The sequence below is a fragment of the Culex pipiens genome, chromosome 2 (assembly GCF_016801865.2).
Source record: "Culex pipiens pallens isolate TS chromosome 2, TS_CPP_V2, whole genome shotgun sequence".
In the NCBI taxonomy this organism is placed as follows: domain Eukaryota; kingdom Metazoa; phylum Arthropoda; class Insecta; order Diptera; family Culicidae; genus Culex; species Culex pipiens.
In genome coordinates this window covers 152,202,689-152,229,579 of record NC_068938.1, presented here as the reverse complement: position 1 = coordinate 152,229,579, position 26,891 = coordinate 152,202,689, and the positions used below count along the sequence as shown (strand labels likewise).

The 26,891-nt window shown below is 35.7% G+C and overlaps 1 protein-coding gene across 1 annotated transcript; it reads right to left on the bottom strand.

Annotated features, from left to right (window-relative positions):
- Positions 1-1,639: 1,639 nt before the first annotated feature.
- Positions 1,640-3,555, bottom strand: LOC120428308 (pyruvate dehydrogenase E1 component subunit alpha, mitochondrial-like). The gene is made up of 6 exons (XM_039593307.2): positions 3,406-3,555; positions 3,297-3,350; positions 2,451-3,015; positions 2,218-2,395; positions 2,011-2,155; positions 1,640-1,951 (listed from the first exon to the last, which is right to left on the bottom strand). The coding sequence occupies exons 1-6, from the start codon at positions 3,448-3,450 to the stop codon at positions 1,766-1,768; spliced, it is 1,173 nt and encodes a 390-aa protein (XP_039449241.1). The 5' UTR covers positions 3,451-3,555; the 3' UTR covers positions 1,640-1,765.
- Between the last annotated feature and the right edge of the window lie 23,336 nt (positions 3,556-26,891).

Below are 26,891 nucleotides of genomic sequence, written 5' to 3'. Positions count from 1 at the left end.
CTGAAGACGTTTGAAGAGAAGCTGGTTTTGAAGAATCTGGTGAGCTCGTTCCTTTTATAAGACATTCATTCTTTCATTTATTCTGACATACACACACATCAATCAAGACATCTACGCCAAATTATTACTATATACGCGGTAGGGTGTTCCTTTGGTCGTTCGCTGTGAGTTGTGGATTGCCTGCTTCTCTAATGAAGGTTCGACTAGGGGGGCATGCTTATTAATTTCTCGTCGCTCCATACCCTCAGTGACGTGATGGGAGCAAGGGCGTCTATGCGAAGTGTCCCTACACCCGCTACAAATTTCCGGCGCTTGGGAAGGGAAGCGGGAAACCATTTTGATCTATGCGCCGGTATTTGTAGCATTAAAATTCGTGCAAAAAAACTTATGCACGTGGGTGTACAGATTACGGAGTAAAAGATGATCGAATTGTTCACCTAGCGCTCACATGTGTTTCAGGACCAAGTTGCCTGCGGGTATGGGGATCATACATACATACATACATACATACATTCATTTAAGTTTTTCCATTCTATAAAATAATTTATATTTATTTTTTTGTGTTTTTCCATTCTTTCAAACATGATAAGTTCATAATAAAGTCTTATGAGATATTTTTTAAATTCATGCTGTTTTGTTTTTGTTCTTTCAAATGGTTTTTCCTTTTTTAATTTTTAATTGTTTTCAAACATGGGCAAGCTCTTTCAAAAAAATGTAACAAAATGTGTTAACTAAAACATTTTTTTGACTTTATATTGTTTCAAATTATGTATTCTAGGTAGTTTATGTCATATAGATTCTTTCCATTCGTTCAAACATAAAAAGCTCACTAGCTTTGTCCACATTCGGGAAATTTAACACAGGGCTTTCTATTCAAAATTAGTCAAATTAAATATAAAAAGGTATTTAGAAAAGCATTAAACATTTTTTTTTCAAATTTCAAGCTTCAAGGTTCGTATAAAGCAACAAAATCTGCGAAAAAAAATTCAATAATGTGGCATTTTTTCTTCTAACCTTTTCTTTTTAGAAATACAGTACTTTTTAGCTGGGCACTCGATAACTGAACTGCCCGATCAAAAAGTAGTCAAACGACATAAAAGCAATAACAAAGCAAAATTACTGAAGGGACAAAAAAAAACTCAATTTCAACTCAAATTTCAAATTGTAGGTCACAGCAAAAAGAAATTTATAAGGTTACCCAGATTTTTTTTTGAACATTTGAAAAACTGTCCCTATACACAGACAACACCACTACAGCTGGGCTCACGAGTGATATTGGTGTATCATCTCGTCGACGCCAATAGAGTAATCTACGTGCGCATGTATTGCGTGTACGTACACGAAAAAAAAGTGAGGTTAAATTTTGTCCGGCCAGCAAAATCTAATGGTGCGCTAGTGTGTGTACGCGAAACGTCATAAAGCTCTATAGAGCTATCTAAGCCCGATCTCACACACACTAGCATACCATTTGTTTTGCTGGTCGGTACAAAATTTAACCTCACTTTTTTTCGTGTACGTACACGCAATACATGCGCACGTAGATAACTCAATGCAGCTGTTAGATGGTTCACGACTTCTACCGCGAGAACACACATTTTAATCTGTTGTATTGTTGTTGTAAATAAATAGTTTATTATGTTCCGTGTTACTCGTTTGTGTGTTTATTAATGACCCCTCCGAAAGGGCTTTTCCGCGGACGTAACACTTTTAAAATCATTTTACTAACTTCAATTGCACTACAAAACTAACATTAACCGTTTTGCATTCATAAATTCACAGCCTTGTTCAGCGTGCTGTGCTTTAACCAGGAGTAGGGGTTCGATCCTCGAATGTCACCCGCCACATTGTTCGCATAAACGTCGGTCGTCAGCTCGGGTAGCCCAATTTCCGAATCAGCCTTTGCCCATTTGGTGGCCTCGTCAACTTCCTTTTTGATGTCGGCATCGATTTTCTGAAATGGTTTGGATTCTAGATTTGCCATTTGTAATAATAAGGAGATTTGAGAGGTACCTTAATTTCATCAACCGTCGCCAATCCCGCCGTTAAGATCTTCTCCTTGTACGAAGTGATGGGATCACGTGTTTGACGGACTTCCTGCACCTCGTCACGTGTTCGGTAGCTGGTACCGGGGTCGGACATTGAGTGACCAGAATATCTAAAATTTAAAAATAGCTTAGACAAACTTCTTCGATAGACAAATTGGTTTTGGTGAGATACCTGTACGTGAACACCTCCATCACAAGTGGTCCATTCTTTAGGACGTAATCGATGGCGAAATCTGTGGCCAATTTAACGGCTACGACATCCATTCCGTCGACCCAGATTCCCGGCAGGACGTCTCCTCGCTGGAAGTAGTTGGTATTGCTTGAAGATCGATCTGCACTGGTTCCCATTCCTAAAAAAATCTTTGTTTGAAAAGTGACCAAGTGATCAAAATTTGGACGAACTACCATAACCATTGTTTTCACACACAAAAATGCACGGAAGCTTCCAGAGATGCGCCATGTTGTAGGCTTCGAAGACTTGCCCCTGGTTCGAAGCACCATCGCCGTACAACGCCAAACAAACCCCGTTGTTGCCCTTGTACTGACAGGCCAAAGCCACCCCAGCGCCCAGAGGAACCTGCGCCCCCACAATTCCATTTCCACCGTAGAAATTGGGTGCGTACATGTGCATCGAACCACCCTTGCCCCTCGCACAACCACTCTGTCTTCCGGTCAACTCGGCTAGCACACCCTTCGGACTAACCCCCATCAGGTAGGTCCAACCGTGAACTCGGTACGCGGAAATGATGTTGTCCTGGGGACGCATGGCCGCTTTCATACCGACGGCACAAGCTTCCTGACCCGAGTACAGGTGACAGAACCCGCGAACGATCTTTTCCTTGTACAGATTTCCAGCGGAAGTCTCCAACCGGCGAATCGTTTGCATCTGCTTGTAGTATTCGACGGCATCATCCCTGTTGATCACGGCAGACGTTGGTGGTCCAGTTTGGAGGTTGTGGAGTTTGAAGGGCTGGAATTAGACAAGTTTTAAAATTTCAAGATAAATTACACCAAACATCATTAAACAATAAATGAGACATAGTAAAACAGTTGCAGTTCTACGATTAATCGAAAGCACTGCTTATCAGTATTTGCCCACTATGATTATGAAATAGTGCAATGTCTTTGTGAAGGTCATTGTCAGAAGACAAGTTTACAGAACTTCAGTTTTAAAAGAAGAATTTGCATTTTAACATTTAAAATTGTTGGTTTTCCATTTTTCACCTAATTAATATATTAAACATCACTCACCTTTGTCTCAAAAGTCGCCTCAGTCGAGTAGGATTTCACAGATCGCAGCGATGCCTGGAAGCAAGAAATAAAGTTAAACTGAAATCTTAACCTCTTAACAATTACAAACCCTTGAAAATGGCGAAAAAATAGCCGCTAAAATTGAGCGATACATTGTGCAAGAAACAATAAGAAGCGAATAAACTTTTCGGAAATGGTGCTGCAGCTCGAAGCGAAACAAACTAAGAGACTGAATTGCACTATAAACTAATCAATTAGTCAGAGATAGGGAGAGCGAGAACGAACTTGCGCTAGAGCAAATAAATACTAAAGCGTGAGAGAGAGCGCGTGTGACGTAGTACCGGTGTACTTTTGCCGGCATGTTTAGTAGGCAGACAGAACTTGCATAATAGCTAGAACATTGACTCTTGATGACGAGTTTTCAGTATGGAACCGATGGAACCATGATTGAATTGGATGAAGCTAATTTTATACAGTACAGTTTGACTTGACCGTTGCTTATTGGATTTATATTCCTTTAATACATCTTTTTTAAACGTCTCATAAGGTGAGTCACTCACTCACTGACTGGCGATCGAATCATCTGAGTTGTCGGTCTGAAACGGATCATGAGCGAAAACGACTCAAAACGGCCCGCGATTGGATGCTCGCCGCTCTTCAAATCTTTTATGAATTGCTTAGAACATTCAATCATTAGCTATTTTAGTATGAATACAAATAGACGAGTTGTTCCTTTTAATTCCGCTATATATTTTAATATCTTGACAGATACGTATTTTGTATACTAGTAGACGGCCCTAATCGCGAAACAAGATATTAAAATATATAGCGAAATTAAAAGGAACAACTCGTCTCTATGTATTCATAGTAATGCATTCTGCTAAAACGCTTAACCAAACCACAAAGCTAATTTAGTTTTTTCATTCAGCTTAACTTCTGTGGGATGCTTCCCTACGACCAAAGAATCCATTATACATAACTAGTAATTCGTAATTGTTTCTATTTTTCAGATACTCTGGCCACTCAATGTCTAACTCAGGAACAAGCTACCGAACACGATACGAGGTTTAGGAAGTCCGTCAAGCACGTGATCCCATCACATCGTTCAGGAAGAAAATAATCGATGCTGGACTGTTGACGGAGGGTGACACAGAGGTAATCCAAATACCAAACCAATGAGCGTCTTGAAGTAAATTTTGATCCAGAAAGTTGCAGCGAAAATCAAGACGATAGTTTATGAATCGGCTAAATGGGCCAAGGCGGACAAGTGAATTGTCGGCAGATGTTTATGTGAATAATTTAGAAGTATAGAAAATATATTTTCATGGTACAGGTTTTCTAATGTATGCCTCTCTTACTAAAGAAAGGTATCGTAAACCGGGGTGACATTGATAGGATTTCAATTAATTTTTGGAATATTTTCCAACTTGTAAGGTTTTTCTCAAGATTATTATTTTTAAAACATGTACTGGGGTAGGCCACACAAAGTCCATGCACTATATAAAAAAAAAAGTTTTTTCAATAACGTTAAAAAAAGTTACGTTAGAAATTCTTAGTTTGAATTCCGGGGTGACTTTGATAGTCATAGTTTTTCATGTTAAAATCAGATTTAAGTTGTTCAAACTTTATTTTTGAGTGAAATGTACCATCACTAAGGTTATCAATGTTATTATTTAGTTAACTAAGTTAATGAGCTTTTTAACAAAATACATATAAATTTTATGCAAAATAGTTAATAGTCAGAATTTTCCCTAAAATTTGTCAAAGCTAGTTTTTTTTAATGAAATTATCGATTTATATTACATTTTAAACTGAACTCGAAGCACGAATCAAAAGTATTCCCATTTTATATGAATTTGTTCTACTGTAAATATTCCGACAAATTTGGAGATTTTTTTGAATTATGTTTCAGAAACACTTAATATTTAATATTTACAAACTTATTTTACCTTTTCCTAGTGGAAAATTGTCCGAAGAATCCGAAAATGCATTCCATTTTACTTATCGAAATCATGACACTTTGAGAAAATTAAAGTAATGCTATTCATCAACATTTTCTTAATTATAGTTAACTAACTTTTTAAACGTTATACGGTATAGGATTTGGTTTTGTATTTGGTTACAGATCAATAACTCTTAGAAATCTGAATTTTTCATCGAGGAAAATGAATCGGAAAAATCTACAAAATGTTTTGTTATTTACATTAATAATCAAACAAATCTTAGATCCGGAAAAATTCGGATAATCTATCTCAGAGAAGTCTTTAGAAATATCTTATGAAAAACTTATTCAATTTCATTACTGTATTTTTTAATGTTACTTATTCATATTTGCTTCTGATATGACGTTTTAAATTTTTCGATTAAAATGGTTCAAAAGGACACTCATATTCATAAACTGTAAAAAATTTATTCCAAATATTTTCGTTAAGTGGACAATGTTGGAGAGGAGCCTTACTTAATTTGATTAATAAAGTGTTGTTCTATACAATATGGTTGGAAAATATAAATCTGACCAGGGTTAGAATAATTTCCAATACATTTCAAATTTGGATTGATTCTATTCCTCAATTGCTAGGCAACCATCACATCACATGGCGAAATCCAGTCTGCAATCCGATAAAATCACCGTCTCCTAGCGAAGCGAAGCGAAGTTGGTACCGTAAACTGGGGTGACTTTGATAGCCCGGGGTGACATTGATAGAAATTTTATTTGGCCACTAATTTTGATACATTCAATGTAACAGTCACATTTTTGCATATATGTTCGATGATAAGCTATCCCTTAATGCTTACATACTCAAGATTCTCAAAATTGTTTAGATATTAATTTGACGGGCATTTCAAAAACCTATCAAAGTCACCCCGGGCTATCAAAGTCACTCCAGTTTACGGTAAGTCTTCTATTTCGCTAAAATTTTGAAGTTTTTTCGAAAAACTATTGTTTTTGCCTCCTGAGTTTTCAGGCCTTTTTAAGTGCAATCAGCTGAAATCAGTTTAAAATGCTTTGCGCTGTGTTTAGAATCATTTTTAGCATGTTTGGGTTGATTTAAAAATCTGTTGAGTTTTTGAAAATTTTCGATGTTTAGTATCGCAAGAAGTTTTTTTGCCAAATTTTTTGTTTTCGTCAAATTTTACATTTTTGGATATTAATGATTGCAAAACAACTGAACTAGTGTAAAATGCATTAAAATTTTGAGAATATGGCTTGTTATTTTAATTTTTATATTTTTTTACTTTGAAAAATATTTGCATCGGCCCAAATAAACTTATATAATAGTTGCGTCTTAGAATTTCGAAAATTTTGGTACCCAAACATGTATGGTCAAGGTCATCGCTTAAATTTTAAAGTTTAGGCAGTTTTAGTGAAAAAAGTAAATTTTTCTCGTTTTCGTCAATTATACGTTTTGCCGCCGGCGCGTCCAAAAAACCCAGTTTTTATTTTCGGAAAATTGTATCTCGGTATATTTAAAACATATCTTTACAATTTTTTTACATGTTTTGTAAATTTTTCGAGGAATCCGATAAAAATATTTTCAGACATAGGCTATTTGGTCCCGAGACAGCATTTTAAGTTTTCAATCGACCTTTTCAAATGTTAGGCTAGATATTTGAAACTATAAGTCTATCTTATACCCTTTCGTTTGTGTCCTGGACAGCTGAAATCGGTTGAAATGGGGCGAAGTTATGATTTTTTTCAATTTGTTTTTTTGCGAAAATTAGGAAAATTGACATTTTTTGGACCACCCCAACACGGCGTAGGTCAACGTAATGGCCAAAAAAAACAAAAATACGGGTCTAATGATTTCGGCCAAAGACCCCACCGGAAATTTTTAAGCCCGATCGGAGAACTTTTTTTTGCAAATCATGCTGTTTTCTTGGGGAATTGCTGAATATAAACAACAACAAAAAACCTACTTTTTGGGCCAGAAAGTTGAAAATGTGAGTAGTTAACTTGTTTTTTTTTTCTAAATATTTTCCTAATATCGCTTTTTTAATTTAAATAAAAATCCTGGAGATCATATTCCTCGGGTCTTGTGTTTGCTGTTTGGATTTTACAAGAAATAAAATCTATTTCTAATGAATTTTGAGCAATTTTTAAACTTTTTGTGTTTTCAACTACAAAATTGTGTGCGCCGAAGTCTTTGTATATAAAAGAAAGATATGTACAAGTGGTTGGTACTAGCAATATTGGTCGTCAGCTAAAAAGTAAACTTCGTTTTTAGGGGGAAAAAACATTGAAAAATGTCTCGTCTGATCTTTTCAGTGTTTTTATTTAAAAAGTTTTTTTTTTGTTTGCTATAAATTTTAACTTAAAAAAAATCATTTGAAATTGTATCCAAGTCTTTGTGATAATTTGTATCCGAATTATGTTCATAACAATTATTTCAGTTAAAAGTAATATGGGAGTTTCTACATGTTATAATAATGAACTTCCTAAAAAAAAATGCTTCTTGCAACTTTATTTCACTTTCCTTTTCTTGGACATGACAAAAAGACATAAGCAATAATTGTCATTTTCATCATACACGAACAACTACACTCCACCAAATCAACGACCCTCGCAATAAATACCGCACTTCGAAATTAATTTTAAAAAAATCCGCAAAGAAAACAGCACTAACGAACCGGAAATGCACGCAATCGTCCGCCTTCTCCCTTCTCGCCCCTCCCCCTCGAAATGGGGCTTGCATTCAATTTATGCTGAAACCCGTAAAAATAGGTCAATCACATTATTCAAAATTTATTTGTAAAATATACGAAAAGCAGTCACTTTTGCTGCTTCGTTTCGCTGCAGCTGCGTTGCATGTCATAAATACAACCAAAATATGCATCACAACCGAGATTTCAATCGTATATTAAAGAGCCCCCCCCTCCGTCTCAGCTCTCTTGTCAACGCAAATGAGCTTTTATCAAGACTTTTCTCCCTCCCAAACCTCACCACTTAAGGTACCACCCCCCTCTTTTGACAACGTCGCGACGACGACGGCGTCCGGAATGCACCGAACTTTTTTTTTTGCATCGATGACGAATAATTCGTAAAAAGGGTCTCTTGCCTCCCGCTTCGGCCAAGGGTCGTCCCCCGGTCCAAACATTCCTGTCCGCGTGATGGGGCAGAAAAAAAATCAATAAAATATCTTCCTTCTTCGTCCCTTTGCTCGCGCGCGCGTTTTTTCGTTCACATTTTGTTGCTGTTGGAGGTTTTGTTGTTATTTTGCCACTACACAAACTCTGGGGACCCATAATGCGTTGGAATGTGGCCCATCTACTCCAGCCAGCCATCCGCGAGAGCTTTCGGACGACGGCGATGGGCGACGAACGACCTAAACCCGACACGGGTTTTAGGGGAGGCTGGAGGGATTATTCGTGGGAATTAATTGGAAAAACTGTTATTTTCAAAATTGGATCTTTTTAAATAATTGTTATTCATTATTTTTTTATTAAAACCAGGGCCTTTTTTATTTTTTGTAAGGTCAAACTAAACATCTGTGCCTATTTTGAATTTTGTTTTTGGTTATGACGGATGTGTATTATTGACAAGTTATAAATTTTTATAAAGATAGTCATTTTAGAAAAAAATACCTGTGATTTTGGGAAAGTATCAAAAATTAGACATTACGGCAACGTGGTTAATTTTTATTCAATAAAAAAAAAATTGGATATTGATCCTATTTTTTTAAATCCAGTTTTTTCTGTTTGAGTTTGAGTCCAATCAAAAAAACGAAATAAAGCTCAATTTGACCTGGAGCTTGTAGAGGACAATTGGGACTACCATTTGTGACTGAGAACGGTTTGGGGAATGCAGTTTTACATATAAAATAGACATTTTTTCTTTGAGTGAATATTTCAGGCGTACAATTTTGCTCAAGAGACCCTTAGGATCTCATTTTCTATCATGTTCTTTCATTTTCAATAGAAACATGCATACAAATGGTAATTTTCATTCATTTGTATCCTTTAATATAAAATAAAAATAAAAAATCTTCGATCCACATTTTTTCCAAATTCAGGTTCGTTTCCAATGATATTAGATGTCACTCAAGAAAAAAAGATTCTGATTTTTTTAAACTTATCTTATGCCTGAATAAATTGCTCACCAAAATTGCATTTTTAATTAAACTCATGCCTGAATAAATTGCATATTTGAACAAATCTTACAATTGTTTTCTTTTTTTTCATTATAGACGGTTTCCACGCGAAATCGACCACTCAAAATACGATTTTGAACCGGACCATTTCCGATCTTAATAAAACTTGCTGGATCGTTTGTCCTACTCAAATCAACAACTCCTGTGCACTCAGTTTAGTAATTCACAATGGCATTTGAGTTTTAGGAATTCTTTTAGTTTTAAATTATTGGTAATTACATTTAAATTGAAAAAATCATATCTTTCGAAGCAGATGTTCAAAAAATCGATCGAAAGTGTGTTTTAACGAAAATCGTGCGCTCTTTTCAATGAAAATATTTCCAAAAGCCGAAACTTTCATTTTCGATCAAAAAACAGCCAAAAATCAAATTTTCTTCGAAAATCAGGCTGAATACACCCTTAGATTCAAATTTTGCCATTACCATTCGAAAGAGCGGACAATTTCCCACTTTTCTTCCATAGACACCAAGTTGGAGCGAAAGCGTTTTCGAATGGTTTGTAAATAAAACCTTTTTTCGTTTTTTTTTTTATTTTTTTCCAAAAAACTAAATTACATGTTTTATGGCAAATTTTGTAACAGATCCCATTGTTAAGCTTAAAATAAAGTTCTGCTTCCGTGTTTTTAAGTTTTTCCTTGACGTACCAGTTTCAAATACATATAAAAGGAACGAAATAATTACTAAAGATAACCAAAAAAGGTACACTTAAGGTAACATTTCCTGAACCACTTTTATTATGGAAAAATGTTTATCTCACTTGTCAGTGTTGTTAATACCTGCAAAATAGTTTTTTTCTAATTTTATTTTCCAAATTCATCTGGAAACATCATTTATTCATGTTTATCAAAACTATTTGCGTAGATTTGAAGCTAATCATATCAAGAATAAATTTGCAGAATAAACATGCTATTTCATCAAATCTCTGAAAAGTTACAAATTGTAAAATTCTGTGATATTTATTCCCTTTTCGTTCTACTATTGCTTAAATTATTCTCAGGATGACAAATCAAAAATCCTGTGTTTTGGATTTTAATTTTATTTTAATTGTAGGAAAAAACACGTTGACAAATTATTGAACATCTTACAAAATTCTGCTAAGTGACATGCAACAATTTGCCAGGCAAACGGCATGGTCAAACTCTAAGGTGCTCGGATCGGCTTCAAATCTTTGGGATTCTCTACCAAAAATAGTTTTATACATAAATTTTGTTAGGTAATTAGGGTGGTTCCTGGCACGTCAGGGTGTGCTTTAAAATGACAATTATTGCGATTTTGCAAAAAAAAACACATATTACCAAAAACAACTTGACATTGTTTAAATCAACTTAAGTTATCCGGTTTGTACATGGAAAGTGACTAATTTGGCTTTCAAGGAAAAATACGCATGAGTTCAGTTTAAACGGCGTTTGACAATGATTATTAAAAATACTCAAAATTGTCATCTTTGGACCGCCCTGACGCGACAGGAATCACCCTAAGACCCAAAAAAATAGGAAAAAAATATTTTGCAGGTATTAACAACACTGACGATTTTTCCATAGTAAAAGTGGTTCAGGAAATGTTACCTTAAGTGCACCTTTTTTGGTTATCTTTAGTAATTATTTCGTTCCTTTTATATGTATTTGAAACTGGTACGTCAAGGAAAAATTCAAAAACACGGAAGCAGAACTTTATTTTAAGCTTAAAAATGGGATCTGTTACAAAATTTGCCATAAAACATGTAATTTAGTTTTTTGGAAAAAAAATAAAAAAAAACGAAAAAAGGTTTTTATTTACAAACCATTCGAAAACGCTTTCGCTCCAACTTGGTGTCTATGGAAGAAAAGTGGGAAATTGTCCGCTCTTTCGAATGGTAATGGCAAAATTTGAATCTAAGGGTGTATTCAGCCTGATTTTCGAAGAAAATTTGATTTTTGGCTGTTTTTTGATCGAAAATGAAAGTTTCGGCTTTTGGAAATATTTTCATTGAAAAGAGCGCACGATTTTCGCTAAAACACACTTTCGATCGATTTTTTGAACATCTGCTTCGAAAGATATGATTTTTTCAATTTAAATGTAATTGCCAATAATTTAAAACTAAAAGAATTCCTAAAACTCAAATGCCATTGTGAATTACTAAACTGAGTGCACAGGAGTTGTTGATTTGATTAGGACAAACGATCCAGCAAGTTTTATTAAGATCGGAGATGGTCCGGATTTTGAGTGGTCGATTTCGCGTGGAAACCGTCTATATTTATGCGAATTGTTATTAATCTATTTTGAGAAAATAAAGAATTTGCCCCGCCTCCATGGATCCTTGTAATGATATTACAAATACCTATAAATACAATCAGATCGATAGTAAATATATGTCAAATTGAATGTAAGGCTCTGAAAGGCATCATTCCCGATCGGCCATTTGGCGGTCATGTTTGTTTTAGATAAACATTCAAAACTTGATTCAGAATATTTCAACCAAAAAATGTTTATTTTTTTGTATTTGTGTTTCCCTGAATTCAGAGCCATCATTGTCAGTCATTGCCCCAAAAGTGAAAGATACCTTCTACGACCTTAAGTTTCATTTTATCAGTGAAATAAAAAACACTGACAATTCAAGAAAAAATGATTTTTCAAATACTATTTTGATGTACTTTATTATGTTTTATATGTTTAATCTATCACAATTTTTTATCCAATGCATCCAATGTTTTTAAGATTAAATAAGTTTCCTATGTATAAATTTGCTGATTTATTTTTTAAAGACTAAAAAAGCCTATAAATAAAAGGATATGTATTTTATATGGTCTAAAAAACAAAAAAAAAATGGGAAACAAGAACAAAGAAAATGACATGTAGATATGAGCAATTCTCTGAGTTTTCGGTCATTCGATTTTTTTTGTATTTTTTAATCCGGCTGAAACTTTTTTGGTGCCTTCGGTATGCCCAAAGAAGCCAATTTGCATCATTAGTTTGTCCATATAATTTTCCATACAAATTTGGCAGCTGTCCATACAAAAATGATATGTGAAAATTCAAAAATCTGTATCTTTTGAAGGAATTTTTTGATCGAGTTGGTGTCTTCGACAAAGTTGTAGGTATGGATATGGACTACACTGAAAAAAAATGATACACGGTAAAATAATTTTGGTGATTTTTTATTTAACTTTTTGTCACTAAAACTTGATTTTCAAAAAAACACTATTTTTAATTTTTTTATTTTTTGATATGTTTTAGAGGACATAAATTGCCAACTTTTCAGAAATTTCCAGAATGGGCAAAAAATCTTTGACCGAGTTATGATTTTTTGAATCAATACTGATTTTTTCAAAAAATCGAAATATCGGTCGCAAAAATTTTTCAACTTCATTTTTCGATGTAAAATCGAATTTGCAATCAAAAAGTACTTTAGTGAATTTTTGATAAAGTGCACCGTTTTCAAGTTATAGCCATTTTTAGGTAACTTTTTTGAAAATTGTCGCAGTTTTTCATTTTTGCCTTCCTCACTTTACTGAGGAAAGGCTATAAAATCACTCGAAAAACGAACTTTTTAGTTAGACCTCCTAGACCTACCTTCATTTGTACATATCGACTCAGAATCACCAGCTGAGCAAATGTCTGTGTGTTTGGCTGTATGTAGACATGTGTACCAAATCAATGTCACTGGAATATCTTGTCACAGGCTCAACCGATTTTGGCCGGAATGGTTTTAATTGATCCGGCTTAACGTCCCCTAAGTTGCTATTTAAATTCATGCAGTTTTATCATGTATTTAAAAAGTTATGTTAAAAAAACTGTTTCATATTAAATTAAAATTATGGTAAAAAGGGTGGTTTTTTCATGAAACCCTCACATGTTATATATTTTTGTAAAGCATATGAGAAGACCTTTCTTGTGGATTAAGAAATTTTATGATCTGACCTACCTATCTAAAATTACAAGCAGTTTAAAAAATGGTCTGAATTTACATAACCTCAAATGGTCTTGTCTGGTCGCCACGAAAAAAAGCCTTGTAGAGGGATGCCATTTTCCTGAAAGGCGGTGTCTGTATTATCTTGACAAAAAGTCTGTAGGAAGTCTGTTTTTTTTTCTCGTCACTTATTTTTATTAGGATCTCTTAGGTACTGCAATCACGTTAGGGGAGATCCATAAACCATGTGGACACTTTAGGGAATTGTAATCACTCTATAAATGAGAGGAAGGCACCAACCACCTAAAGGTGGATTAAGTTACGTTTTTATAATTAGTGCCCATGTTTGCCCACCTTTGAAAAAAATATTTTTGAAAAGCTGAGAAAATTCTCTATATTTTGCTTTATTGAACTTTGTTGATGCGACCCATAGTTGCTGAGATATTGCTATGCAAAGGCTAAAAAACAGGAAAATTGATGTTTTCTAAGTCTCACCCAAACAACCCACCATTTTCTAATGTCGATATCTCAGCAACTATAGGTCCGATTTACAATGTTAAAACATGAAACATTCGTGAAATTTTCCGATCTTTTCGAAAAAAATATTTTCAAAAATTTAAAATCAAGACTAACATTTTAAACGGGCCAAACATTCAATATTACGACCATTTGAAATGTTAGTCTTGATTTTAAATTTTTGAAAATATTTTTTTCGAAAAGATCGGAAAATTTCACGAATGTTTTATGTTTTAACATTGTAAATCGGACCTATAGTTGCTGAGATATCGACATTAGAAAATGTTGGGTTGTTTGGGTGAGACTTAGAAAACATCAATTTTCCTGTTTTTTAGCCTTTGCATAGCAATATCTCAGCAACTATGGGTCGCATCAACAAAGTTCAATAAAGCAAAATATAGAGAATTTTCTCAGCTTTTCAAAAATATTTTTTTCAAAGGTGGGCAAACATGGGCACTAATTATAAAAAAATGAAAAACTGCGACAATTTTCAAAAAAGTTACCTAAAAATGGCTATAACTTGAACACGGTGCACTTTATCAAAAATTCACTCAAGTACTTTTTGATTGCAAATTCGATTTTACATCGAAAAATGAAGTTGAAAAATTTTTGCGACCGATATTTCGATTTTTTGAAAAAATCAGTATTGATTCAAAAAATCATAACTCGGTCAAAGATTTTTTGCCCATTCTGGAAATTTCTGAAAAGTTGGCATTTTATGTCCTCTAAAACATATCAAAAAATAAAAAAAATTAAAAATAGTGTTTTTTTGCAAATTAAGTTTTAGTGACAAAAAGTTAAATAAAAAATCACCAAAATTTTTTTTACCGTGTAGCATTTTTTTCAGTGTAGTCCATATCCATACCTACAACTTTACCGAAGACACCAACTCGATCAAAAAATTCCTTCAAAAGATACAGATTTTTGAATTTTCGTACATCATTTTTGTATGAACAGCTGCCAAATTTGTATGGAAAATTATATGGTCAAACTAATGATGCAAAATGGCTTCTTTGGGCATACCGAAGGCACCAAAAAAGTTTCAGCCGGATTAAAAAATACAAAAATTAAAATTAAAGAAAAAATACCGATTCCGTAGAGAACTGCTCATATTGTTCAATTCTTTTTAAGTGTTATTTTTTTATGATTTAATGTTTTTTTTATGACAAATATTTTTGTTCTTTTCTTCTATCTTCATTTAACCCTTTCAGGACTTAATTTTCAAAAATAAAAAATTCAGTTGTTGATGGGAAAATGAGTCTTTTAATCATACGAAAATTATAGGGTAGTTTTGGAAATTTTGATATTTGGGTCATAATAAAAAAAAAACAAAATTAGAGTCGGAGGTGACGGAGGCTCTTACGACTTTTTGAAAACTCACCCGAGATATATGACCCATCAGGCCTGAAAGGGTTTAGTCCAGACTGGTGGCAAGCTTGTCAAAAAGTGAACCTCGCTTTTGACCACGGGGATGCTTCGGCTGTCATCTGCATACAATGTCACTGAAGCCCAAGGCTGTATATCAAAGGTACTCGTCATCTTGCTTTGCATTAGTGTGAGTGCATGACTCCGTGCCACTAAAACCAAAACAATAACAAAAGAACAAAGGACCGTGCCAGGAAAACCAAAACATAAACAATGTCAATGTCAGTGGAGTGAGAGAGTCAGAGATAGCGATTTTGACAACCGCACTACTACACACTCAATCGCGAGTACCTTAGGTAGAAAGCCATGACTGAAGCCTAAAAAGTACCAAAGTTTTGGTGTCTAGTGTCAAAATTATGGGGAGTAACATGACGAAAAGGGCGCAAAATCGAAAGGACGAAAATATTTTTTTTTCTTTATTTTTGTTTCGTTAGTTAAAATCAAATTAAATGTGTACCATTATCCGGGGCAAATCGAGACACATAGGGTGAATTGAGAAGTGATTTTAGCAATGTTTTTGCACAATATTTGAATATTTTTTAATTTGTTTCAGTAGGAATAGACACAAAACAACAAAATTAGTTTCTAAATTTGAACTTTTATGTCTAAAAACAGCTGTTTTGGCTTTCTTGTCGAAAATTTACCAACATATTCAAACCATGGGGTACCATAGAAGTTGGTTTGTTTGACTCAAAAACATGCTTTTTTGTAAAGCCCCACAACGTGAGCCCCACAACGTCCCTAACAATGGGCTATGCCCTGTTCGTGGACTCGCTCTTAAGGTTTCCCAACAACATGGTTGAGCTCAACCGCCTCAAATTGTAGATTTAAATTAACATTATGATGATCTGTAAATTCATTGGCCAAATAAGAATTTGCGGAAGACATTTCAGAGGATTTGAAAAAGACACCTGCTGGGAAGCTTTGCCTGAGACCTGATGCTAAACATATATTGTTGTTGGCGGCATTTATGGTTTATTTTAATGAAAAGAATCAATATGAGCAGCTACAGGATTATTTTCCAAAAAAATAAATAAGACTTGTTATACTGCCCACCATTGAAAAAACGGCTAATATCCACTTTTGGCAAAAACGAGATATTAGCACCAGGTGGTAAAGGATGTTCGAACGCATGTCCTGAAACTTGAATTTCACTAAAATAATGTTTAGATTTGGCTGCCGATGCGAAAAACCAAACGGCTAATATGCCACTCTAATGGGAAATTGCCTTGACGGAGATTTAGTGACAAACACTAAAACGCGTTTTTCTCGGAATACTTGATTTGGCATAATAGCCGAATTTTCAATTATGGGCAGTATATTTTGATTTGTGACCCTCTGAAATGTTATTCCCGAAACAGCGCCACCAAACATTTGGTGGCGGCTTCAGCAAGCTACGTCAGTATCACGGGCCTGCTTTTGACAGTCTATATAGGGTGAACGCTCCATAAACTGGTTGCACAAAAAAGGGTATACAGGCCATTTATGAGTAAATTTGAAAATAATTGGTTTAGTCACTACCGCCAACTGGGGCAAATCTGGACTACAATCTGAAGAGAGAAAATGTTTTTTACAGCATTAAATTTGAAATCAGTGAACTAATTTTGCAGATCAGTTTAAATTTTTTTAAAGAAATAAACCTGAACAACATTGTGCCAAAAATGTGGCTTCGGCAGCTGTCCCTTTTGTCTGATTCGCCCCAGATGCTTGTACCTAAGACAAAATGATAAAATATGAGAACATAAAAATTTTACAAAAACACTAATAAACGAAAAATATAAAACCTAAACTTCAAACAATACATAAGATTGAATAGAAAATATTTCAAAGGCTAGGAATTTTGCTAATTTGTACAAGTAAATTTCAACAAACTTTCTTAATGAGTCAAATTTATGCTGATATATTCTCACTAAAACATTAAACTCTTTAATTTCCTATTAATAACAAAGTTCAGCTGTTTTTTTTTTCAATTTTGTGAAAACTGAGACATAATATAAAATTTCCTGGGATTTTAGAAATCCCGGGATTATTACACTACAGCTAAGCATTTCTTTGGGTCTTCGATAAATTATATTCGTATTTTTTTTAAATTTGATTCAAACATTGCTCACACAAGGAAGCAAATTTTAAACATCTTTTCGTCAATACAAGGCTCCATACAAATTTGAAGGTTGGTCAGTCAAAAATGCTGTAAACCTTTTAAAAAATCAATGTTTAAAGTCATTGTAGATTCTTTTTGATCCTCGCTTAATAGTCATTAATTTTTAAAGTTACAAAAAATTAAACACTTGTATTACAGCAATTCCATTTGAAAAGAGCCTAAACCGAAAAAAAAGTTCTCCGATCGGGCTCAAAATTTTTCTGGGGGTTCCTTGGCCAAAATAATTAGAGCCGTATTTTTTTTGTTTGGCCATTAGGGTGCCCTACATCGTGCTAGGGTGGTTCAAAAAATTGAATTTTCGTCATTTTTCGCAAAAACCACTTTTTTTCAAAAAATCATACCTCAGCGCCATTTCATCCGATTTTAGTTTGGCTATTTGAGAAAAATAGTAAGAAATCTAGCTTAACATTTGAAAAAGTCGTATGAAAACTTTTCCGAGGAATCCGATAAAAATATTTTCAGACAAAGGCTCTTTGGTCCAGACACGGTCAGAACGCCATTTTAAGATTTTTGAAACTTCTTACCAGTGTTGCAAATGAGTGATAAAAAAGCTATCAATAGATTATCTCTGCACCAAAAATATCCGAGAGTATAGCGGCCGTCACTATAGCTTGTGAGATCTCTTCTTGTGTCTCGTGATTCCCAGCGATGTCGTTCTCTCTCTATCACTCCTTCCCTTTTCCTCGACTATGTGCTCTCACCGCTGAGTCTCTCAATATCTCCGAAAACTCCAATAAGAGAACGCGAGATTCGATCTGCTAGAACCCTTGCAAGATACCCTGAACAACTTGGCCCATTGGGCAGTTGGAAAGGGTATTGAATTCTCTCCGGAGAAGACGGAACTGGTCGTTTTTACGGGGAAGCATGAACCGCCGCAGCTCAATCTTTCTCTCTCGGGAAAGACTATCGAGCAGTCGGACCACTTCATGTACATGGGTACCATCTTTGATCAGAAGGGAACATGGGGGAAGCACATTAACTACCTGAAGCAAAAGTGCCTGCAAAGAACTAATTTTCTGCGCAGCGTCTCTGGCAACCGGTGGGGTGCTCATCCTTCTGACCTGCTTCGACTGTACAAGACAACGATACTCTCAGTGCTGGAATATGGCAGTTTCTGCTTCCAATCAGCTGCGAAATCACGCTTGTTGGTTCTCCAGCGGATACAGTACCGAAGTCTTCGCATTGTCTTGGGTTGCATGCACTCAACTCACAACATGACCCTCGAGGTCTTGGCGGGAGTGTTGCCTCTGCGAACTCGTTACTACGAACTGTCTTACCGGTTCCTGATCCGGTGTGATTACAGGAATAAACTGGTAATTGACAATTTTGAAACGTTGCTGAACCTTCACGTTGAGTCTCGGCGCATGCTTCTATATTATGACTTTATGTCATCGTGGGAGTGGAGCCCGAGCACAACGGTACAGCGCACGCCTCCGTTAACCAGCAGCACCCTGATTGGCTTCGACACGTCCATGAAAGCCGATACTCGCGGCATCCCAAACCATCTTCTGCGGGGAGTTGTACCGTCGATCTTCGCATCTAAGTACAACCATGTTCCTCCAAACAACAGATTCTTCACCGATGGCTCCAAGCTCGACGGCTGTACGGGCTTCGGTGTTCATCATGAATCTCATCAGCTGTTCTTTAAGCTGAAGGACCCGAGTTCGGTTTACGTCGCAGAGTTAGCCGCGGTTTACTGCGCACTGCGAATCATCGAGACCATGCCACCTGACCACTACTTCATCTTCACCGATAGCTTTAGCTCTGTTGAGGCTATCCGGTCTCTGAAGCCGACCAGGGAGTCTGCGTTTTTCCTCACGGAAATACGCAAGACTTTAAACAACCTGGCGGCTCAGTCCTTCAGCATCACGGTGGTGTGGGTCCGCGCTCATTGCTCGATTCCGGGTAATGAGAAGGCGGACTTGCTCGCCAAGAAGGGTGCTGAGAGTGGAGACATTCTTGAAAGGCCAATTAGCCTACAAGAATGCTACGGTTTTCCGAGGCAGCGTGCGCTTCTGGATTGGCAAAAACAATGGGACGACGACACCAAGGGACGTTGGATGTATTCCATACGACCTAAGGTGCAAAGAAAAGCCTGGTTCAAGGGAATGGACTTGACGCGTGGATTCATCAGAACGATGTCCCGCCTTATGTCGAACCATTACTCGTCCAAGGCTCATCTGTACCGTATCAACATGAGTGATACGAACTTATGCGACTGTGGGCAGGGTTATCAGGACATCGACCATCTCGTATGGGCGTGTCCAGATCACCAGGCTCACAGAATTAAGTTGAAAGTTACCCTCAGGGCCCGAGGAAGACCACCAGAAATCCCGATGCGAGACGCGTTATCTCAACTTGACCTTGATGTTCTCTATCCTATCTATCAGTTCCTCTTAGATTCCAATATATCTATTTAGTTTTTCTTCCAGTTAGTTTTCCTTCAATTAGTTTTCCTTCTGTTAGTATAACTTGCCTTCGTACAAAGCCGTCGTTTCTGGTTGCACCGGAAGCAAAGCAGACCGCCCCAGCAGCTGGACACCGAGTTGCGGCTGAGGACAAAATGCAAAGGCCAGCAGAGCCAACCAAGACCCCTACACAATCCCCCTTCCCTTCCCACGCCTTGTCTTTAACATCAATCCCTTCCCTACTAACCCCGAGTAGGCCGCGGGTAATCGGCTCCCCTCCCACTAACATTTACACACAAGATCCTCTGTAATTATTAAGCCAAATGTAATTACAAAAGCCGACTCGGTCCTAACCAGGTCCCAGTACCGAAAAGGACCTAATAAAAATAATTTTATGAAAAAAAAAAAAAAAAAAGAACGCGAGATGGCGATTAGGAGCCGACCACTCATGACGTCCCGTTAAACTGCCTTTGCGAAATTGGTTTTGTGGCGGCTTTTGTGGTTAAACGCTGTTGCGGTAGGATGATCGTGGAAGCGGGAATGAGAGAGAAAAGGAAAATGTCAATCGTTAGTGGGTAAACACGAAAACGTGTTCGGCTATGTTCGGCGCTGAGAATTTCAATGCGGAGAGAAGAGCAGTTGTATTTGAGGCATGAATATTCAGGTGGGATAATTGTAGTTGCTGAGAGCTGATATTTTGACAACCCTGCTTCTTACCATTTTTCTCAAATAGCCAAACTAAATTTTGCCTCCAAGACAGCTAAAATCTGATGAAATGACGCGAAGATATGATTTTTTGAAAAAGGTGGTTTTTGCGAAAAATGACGAAAATTGGAAATGGAAATCCAAAAAAATACGGGTCTAATTATTTTGGCCAAGAACCCCCCGAAAAATTTTGAGCCCGATCGGAGAACTTTTTTTTCGGTTTAGGCTCTTTTCAAATGGAATTGCTGTATACATGTTTTGACTTGAGAAACAATTTTAATTTTAACAACAAAACGTTTTAAAAAGAACATAAACCTAACTATCTCCTAACTGATACGGCGGGGAAGGTATTTTTCTTCTCTCTCCAGCCGGTCAGCGCAGCCAATACCCAAAGTGGGCGCACGAGCACACGGCGATTCGATTGTGTGTGACTGGACGAGAAAATATGCACACACAAAAGCGCGAGCGAAGAGAAAAGTGAGCAAGGGAGAAAAAAAAGCTCGACCACAAAACCCCGACCGACCCCGTCATAAACATGGGGCGACAGATAAACTTACTTTATATTCATAAAAATTAAATTATTAATTGATTTTCCCTCTCTCACCTATTTGGTATCTCTCTTTCTCACGCACACCATTACTACGCTATCTCTTGCTATGGTTAAGGGTAGGCTTTCGCATATTTTCTGTTGGTTAAAGGTTTTGCTGTGTGACGCGAGGAAATTTACAATGTGTTTGTGTCTTGACAACTTGAAGCTTTATGGGGTTGTCTGTATCGAAAGTTATGAGCACTTAAACTTATTCAATGTTTTGATGCCCTTTGATGCAGCGGAAACTCGGGTAAATTGGGAAAACACCAGTAAAAACTAGAAAATTAGGACAAACTTGTAAACATAATTATTTTATTTTATTAATCCCAGAACATAATCCGATTGCCAGAATTATTTTTTTATTTCACTTCTAGCTAGTTCTGAACGAACTATAGAATAAAACAATTTTGAAAATTCTAAAAATGACTTAATTTTCAATTATTTGCAGCCTGAAATTGTGATGGTTTGGAAACTTGTTGTCAAAAGGACTTTTATGTACGCCCGATTTTATGGCGTACTCAGAACTCCGATAAACGTATTTTTCATCAAAAAAGAATACATAAAAATTTTCAAAATTCTGCCATTTTTCGTAAATTAATTGTTAAAAAAATGAGGCATGTCATTTTATAAGAAATTTATTGTACTTTTAAAATCTGCAATAACCTAGAAGGGTAATTTTTCGTTTAGAACAAAAATTTTCATTTCAAAATGTTGTGTTTTTTCTAGTTATGCAGGGTTATTTTCAGAGTGTAATAATGTTCTACAAAGATGTAGAACATATGTTTACAAAAAAATGATATATAATATTAAATAACTTTAAATTATCACGAGTTATCGCGATTTTACGAAAAAAAAGCTTTGAAAAAGTTGGTCGTCGTTAATCATGGACGTTCAACGTCACCCAAAACAATAAAGTCATTATTAAAAAAAATATCTTAAAATCGTTAAACTCGTTATGGATACTAAAATTTATGTAATTGTCTGCTCTACAACTTTGTAGAACATTGTTACACAGCTAAAAAAGTAGTAATCCAGCTGCGTGTAAAAGGCCTGGGTGTAAAATAAATATTGCATTATTTTATGCAATTTTATGTGATATTACACCCTGAAATTTGTAGCCCATCAGTATGGAAAACCTACTCATATATGCGTTTATCTTTACAGCTTTACATCGGTCTGATGGCCGAGTGGGCTAAGGCGCCAGTCCTTACTGGGTTTGAATCCCGACGGTTGCAACTTTTTTTGTGTGTTTATTTTGACGAAGGTGATGAGCATGCTTTTGCATGCGATTTTACCATCGGATTTTTTGCTGTGTAAACTTTAAAAAAACCCTGCATAGTTAAAAAAAACATGTTATTTCAAAATAAAAAAACCGTTCTGATTTATTGCAGATTTCAAAAATACATTAAATTTCCCATAAAATGACATAATCCACATTTTGTACAGCTGAATAACGAAAAATTGAAGAATTTTTAAAAATATTAAATTTATTATCGTATAAAAAACGTTACTTCGGGATTCTGAGTACGCAATCAATCCGGGAGTCCAATTTTACATAAAAGTCTCTTTGACACCAAATTTCCAAACCATCACCATTTTATGCTGCAAATGATTGAAAAGCACGTCTTTTTTCGAATGTTCAAAATTGGAAGGGGTCGTACCGCTCCTCCGTCACGAGATATCCCAAGTAACATTTTTTTCCAGGAGTTCTACAAGAGCTCTTCAAGATAGCTACAGCATAGCAGTTTGGACCGCGGTAGGATAAAATTCTCTTCAAAACTTCTTCAGGAGTTTGGAAGAGTACTTGAAGAGAGTTTTATCCTACCGCGGTCCAAACTGCTATGCTGTAGCTATCTTGAAGAGCTCTTGTAGAACTCCTGAAAAAAAAATGTTACTTGGGATTGAAAAATAAAGCTCGGATTCTTGATCAGGGTCAAAATGTTGGGAAACTTTTGCCGATTTTGTGAGATTCGGTGGAGAATTACTCTATTATTAAAAATAATAGTAAATTTCACGTGTTATGTTCAGCTTTTAATTCAAAATCATTAAAATAATCTTATGTTCTCTAATGTTATCTCTCTCTATATTTTACCATGCAGCCATTACAACTTTTTTTTTGTATTTCAAATAATCTTTAAAAGAAAATATAATCATAAAATCGAAAAAAAATCCCCTGACATCCCATTTTACCCTCCACCACCAACAGGGAAACATCGATCCCGTGTGTCGTTGTCTCGTTTTGAGCCCTGATGTCGACATCGTGGAGACGACGACGACGCGCGAGAAGAGAAATGGCCACGTCCCAAACTGGCCACGAGACGTGTCCGAGGGCTTTTCTCCCGCTCCCCTCCTTTACCTCCCCTTTTTCTCCAGAAAATATCTGCGTCCGTGTTTTTTTCTTCCTTCCTTCTCCTCAACACACACATACACATACTTTATTATTGATGTGGTGGAGCTCTGGGGAGATGTTCGCCTGATGGGCCCCACTCTGCTGGCCGCGATTCTTTTTTGAGCCGTCGGTTGCCGTGTCACGTTGCCGTGGCCAGGGCTGAATGACCACTGAGTTGACCAGCGGGCTCCAAGGAATCTTTGGAGCAGCTGCTTCTTGCAAAAGCTAATGTCTGTGTCTGGGTGTGTGTGCATTTCGCTAAGGGCCATTGAAGCAGAGTTAGATGGACTTTGAATGAAGGCAAGGTGATATTTTAGAATGAAAATATAAACATGCCATGTCGATGGGGTTGTTGAGGGGAAAATTGCGATTAAAGGTGATTCATTTGAGAGTTTGGTTGGAAAGCTTTATTTAAAACCTTGATAATGACAAAAAGTCATAACATTCTTTGAAAATACGTTTGATTTCCATTATCTGCAAACAATGCTAGATTTTGAACTAAACTAGTTTGATTTTTTAAACCAAATGATTAATATTCACACTAAATAAACCTTTTTCTGATGACCGTAAGCTATTCGAATTAATAATTTGGGCATCTACCATCCATACCATCCATAAAATTCAATTCAATCATATTTTAGTTTAATTAAAACACAGTGGATGATAATGAATACAACAGACTTAGTTGACTCCTGAAAAAAGCATTTTCAAAATGAAAGGGACGATTTCTGCAAGTCTAATTTTAGCCGAAAATAATTAAAATTTGATTAAAATAAGTAAATACCGTTTTCCTATATTTTTTTAATATTTTGTCTAAAATTTATAAAGTTAATCGCAAAAGTTTGACTCTTACTTGACGTTAAATTGCAGCTTCTAAAAAGTGTATTTTTTGACGAAAATTGATTTGATTCAATCAATTAAGATTGGACATAAATAGAGATGAATCCAAAGACACGAGAATTTGTCAATTTTAAGAATATTTTGAAATTTGTTGCTCCCCTTCATACGATTATTCTTATTATTCTTTGTTTCTTCTTAAGGGGTTACATACATGTAGAAAATCACTAAATTTCATATTACAGAAAATTTATTAAATCCACTTAAAAGATGATTTTCAATCACTCCTGAAAGTTTCATGATTCCACAGATATTCATGATTTAACTGAGTTAGAGACGATTTAAGCTCAGAGTTTTGCTTTGCGTAAAGCAAACTGTCTAACTTTCTGAGCGTTTTTCTCTGAACACCAAGTTGATTTACGGGTGCCACGATATCTTGAGATGGGACGGACCAAATTGGCTGAAATTTTGAGTGAAGACTCCCAAGACATATTCCGTGTGCATGACGAAGCCCGATTTTGAAATTTTGAATTTTCAAAAAATACAAAAATCAAAAACTGGCGATTTTTTATATGAAAAACAGAAAAATATTTTTATCTTTTTTTAAAATAAACTTTTTGAAAATCGGCCTTCGTCATGCACACGGGACTGGTTTAACGAGTCTTCACCAAAATTTTGAGCCGATTTGGTCGAAGCAATGTTGAGATATCGTGGCACCCGTTTTTTGAAACTGCTAACTTCAAATAGCTATATCTCGGCAATGCTACAACCAAATGTCTTCAAATTTGTTTTGTTAATAGATGAAAAGTAATATTTTAATGCCCTGATAACAGATTTTGAAAGAAGTTTAAGTGTGTGCTCAAACCAACCTCTGACATTTTTGCCGATTTACATGTATGTGACCCCTTAAATTCCAAGTGAACAGTGACAAAAATTTCTAAATTGATTTATAGTTAACAAGCCTTACCCGACAAACTTCGTTCTGCCTTTTTTTGTTTCTTGACGTTTTTAGCTTGTTTGCTTATTCAGCCTCCTGTGATCAAAATTTGATTTTACTCAACTTTTCCCATACACTCTGCAGATGCTCCGGAATCGGTCCCAGAGTGGCCAAAGTGGCAACTTTTTAGCATATAAACCTTCCTTGGGCTTACACGAACCTAATGCAATAAAAAGCGCCTCGATCCGACGTTCCATGTTCAACTGATTCGCGTTCGAACAAAACCGTCGAATTTTTATATATATATAGATTTATTATTTTTGATACAGAATAAGTAGGTCAACATTTCTTTTGTTCTACTTTCAGCCTTACTTCCTAAAAACTCTTCTTCAAAAATCCTAAAAATTCCAAGCATATTTTCGCCTGCCGCCAATAGCAAAAAACGGAACAAAAACTTTCTGCCAACGAACCCGAAGAAGGCAGCAAAATTTGAAATGTAAATATTTTGCATGACACCTTTTCCCGAATACCCTCGGCCGAGTGTCTGAGCATAAACATTAGCACAGGATTGGCTTCCCGTGCGCGCTCTGCCTTCTCTCTCTCTCTGCTAAAGACTCATTTGCCTCTGTCTGTGCAGCGTGTTTCTCTAGAAAGCCTTTGCCTCATTCGTGATGTTTTGTTAGATTTGTTATTTTTTTTTGTGAGCTGTGTGGATGAGTTTCTTCTCTTCGATTCTGTTTTGAGACATTTTAGAGAGTGAGTTTTTTTTTGCTCAGCTTGAGAACTAGGTAGATTTGCTTAAGTTTGAATAATGTGATAGGATAGGAATTGACTTTGATAGGAAAGTGTGACAATGGGATTTAATTTATCAAAAGTATATTTTTGAAATCGTCTTTGAAGAAAAGGCTTAGATGTTATTAAGTAAAAATAAGTATTCTACATAAAAATTATACCTAATTATGTATGTATTTCATTATTCAAATTAAAATAATTTGACATCATTAACATCCACATAACCCAATGTCAATACTGCCAAGGAGTGATATTGGAGGTATTTTCCAGTAAAACATGCTCCTTGAAAGTTTGGCATAATTTTGGAGCTGGTGGTGGTATTTCAAATGAATTGCAGCTCAGATTTTTTTTGTTTCCATGATTTGAATTAACAGATTTCAGGAAAAAAGTCGATAACTACCACACTTTATTGAAATGCGGAATTCATACATGATTGAGAGTCCATCAAAGTAAAGAAAAACAGGATTTTTGAGTTAACAGGATCAACAAAACCAAATAATCGGTTTGAACAAAGATTCAAATGAAATGACCAGAGCTAGTGATTTTTAGCAATTTTGCGGAAGCCGCAAAAGCCGTGAAATTTGCCCTTGGCCGTAAAATTTGGTAAACACCGTGAAATTTTAAACATGTTTTTGAAAAATTGCTTCTTTGTATTTAAACTTAGATTTTTTCATTAAAATACTCCACAGGAATTTTAACTGGCATTTTGGAATCTCATTTTCAAAGATAATGTTCGTAACAATGTTTTACGAAATGAGTTAAAAATGCGATGGATTATACAATGTCAAGCATAAAAACTAAC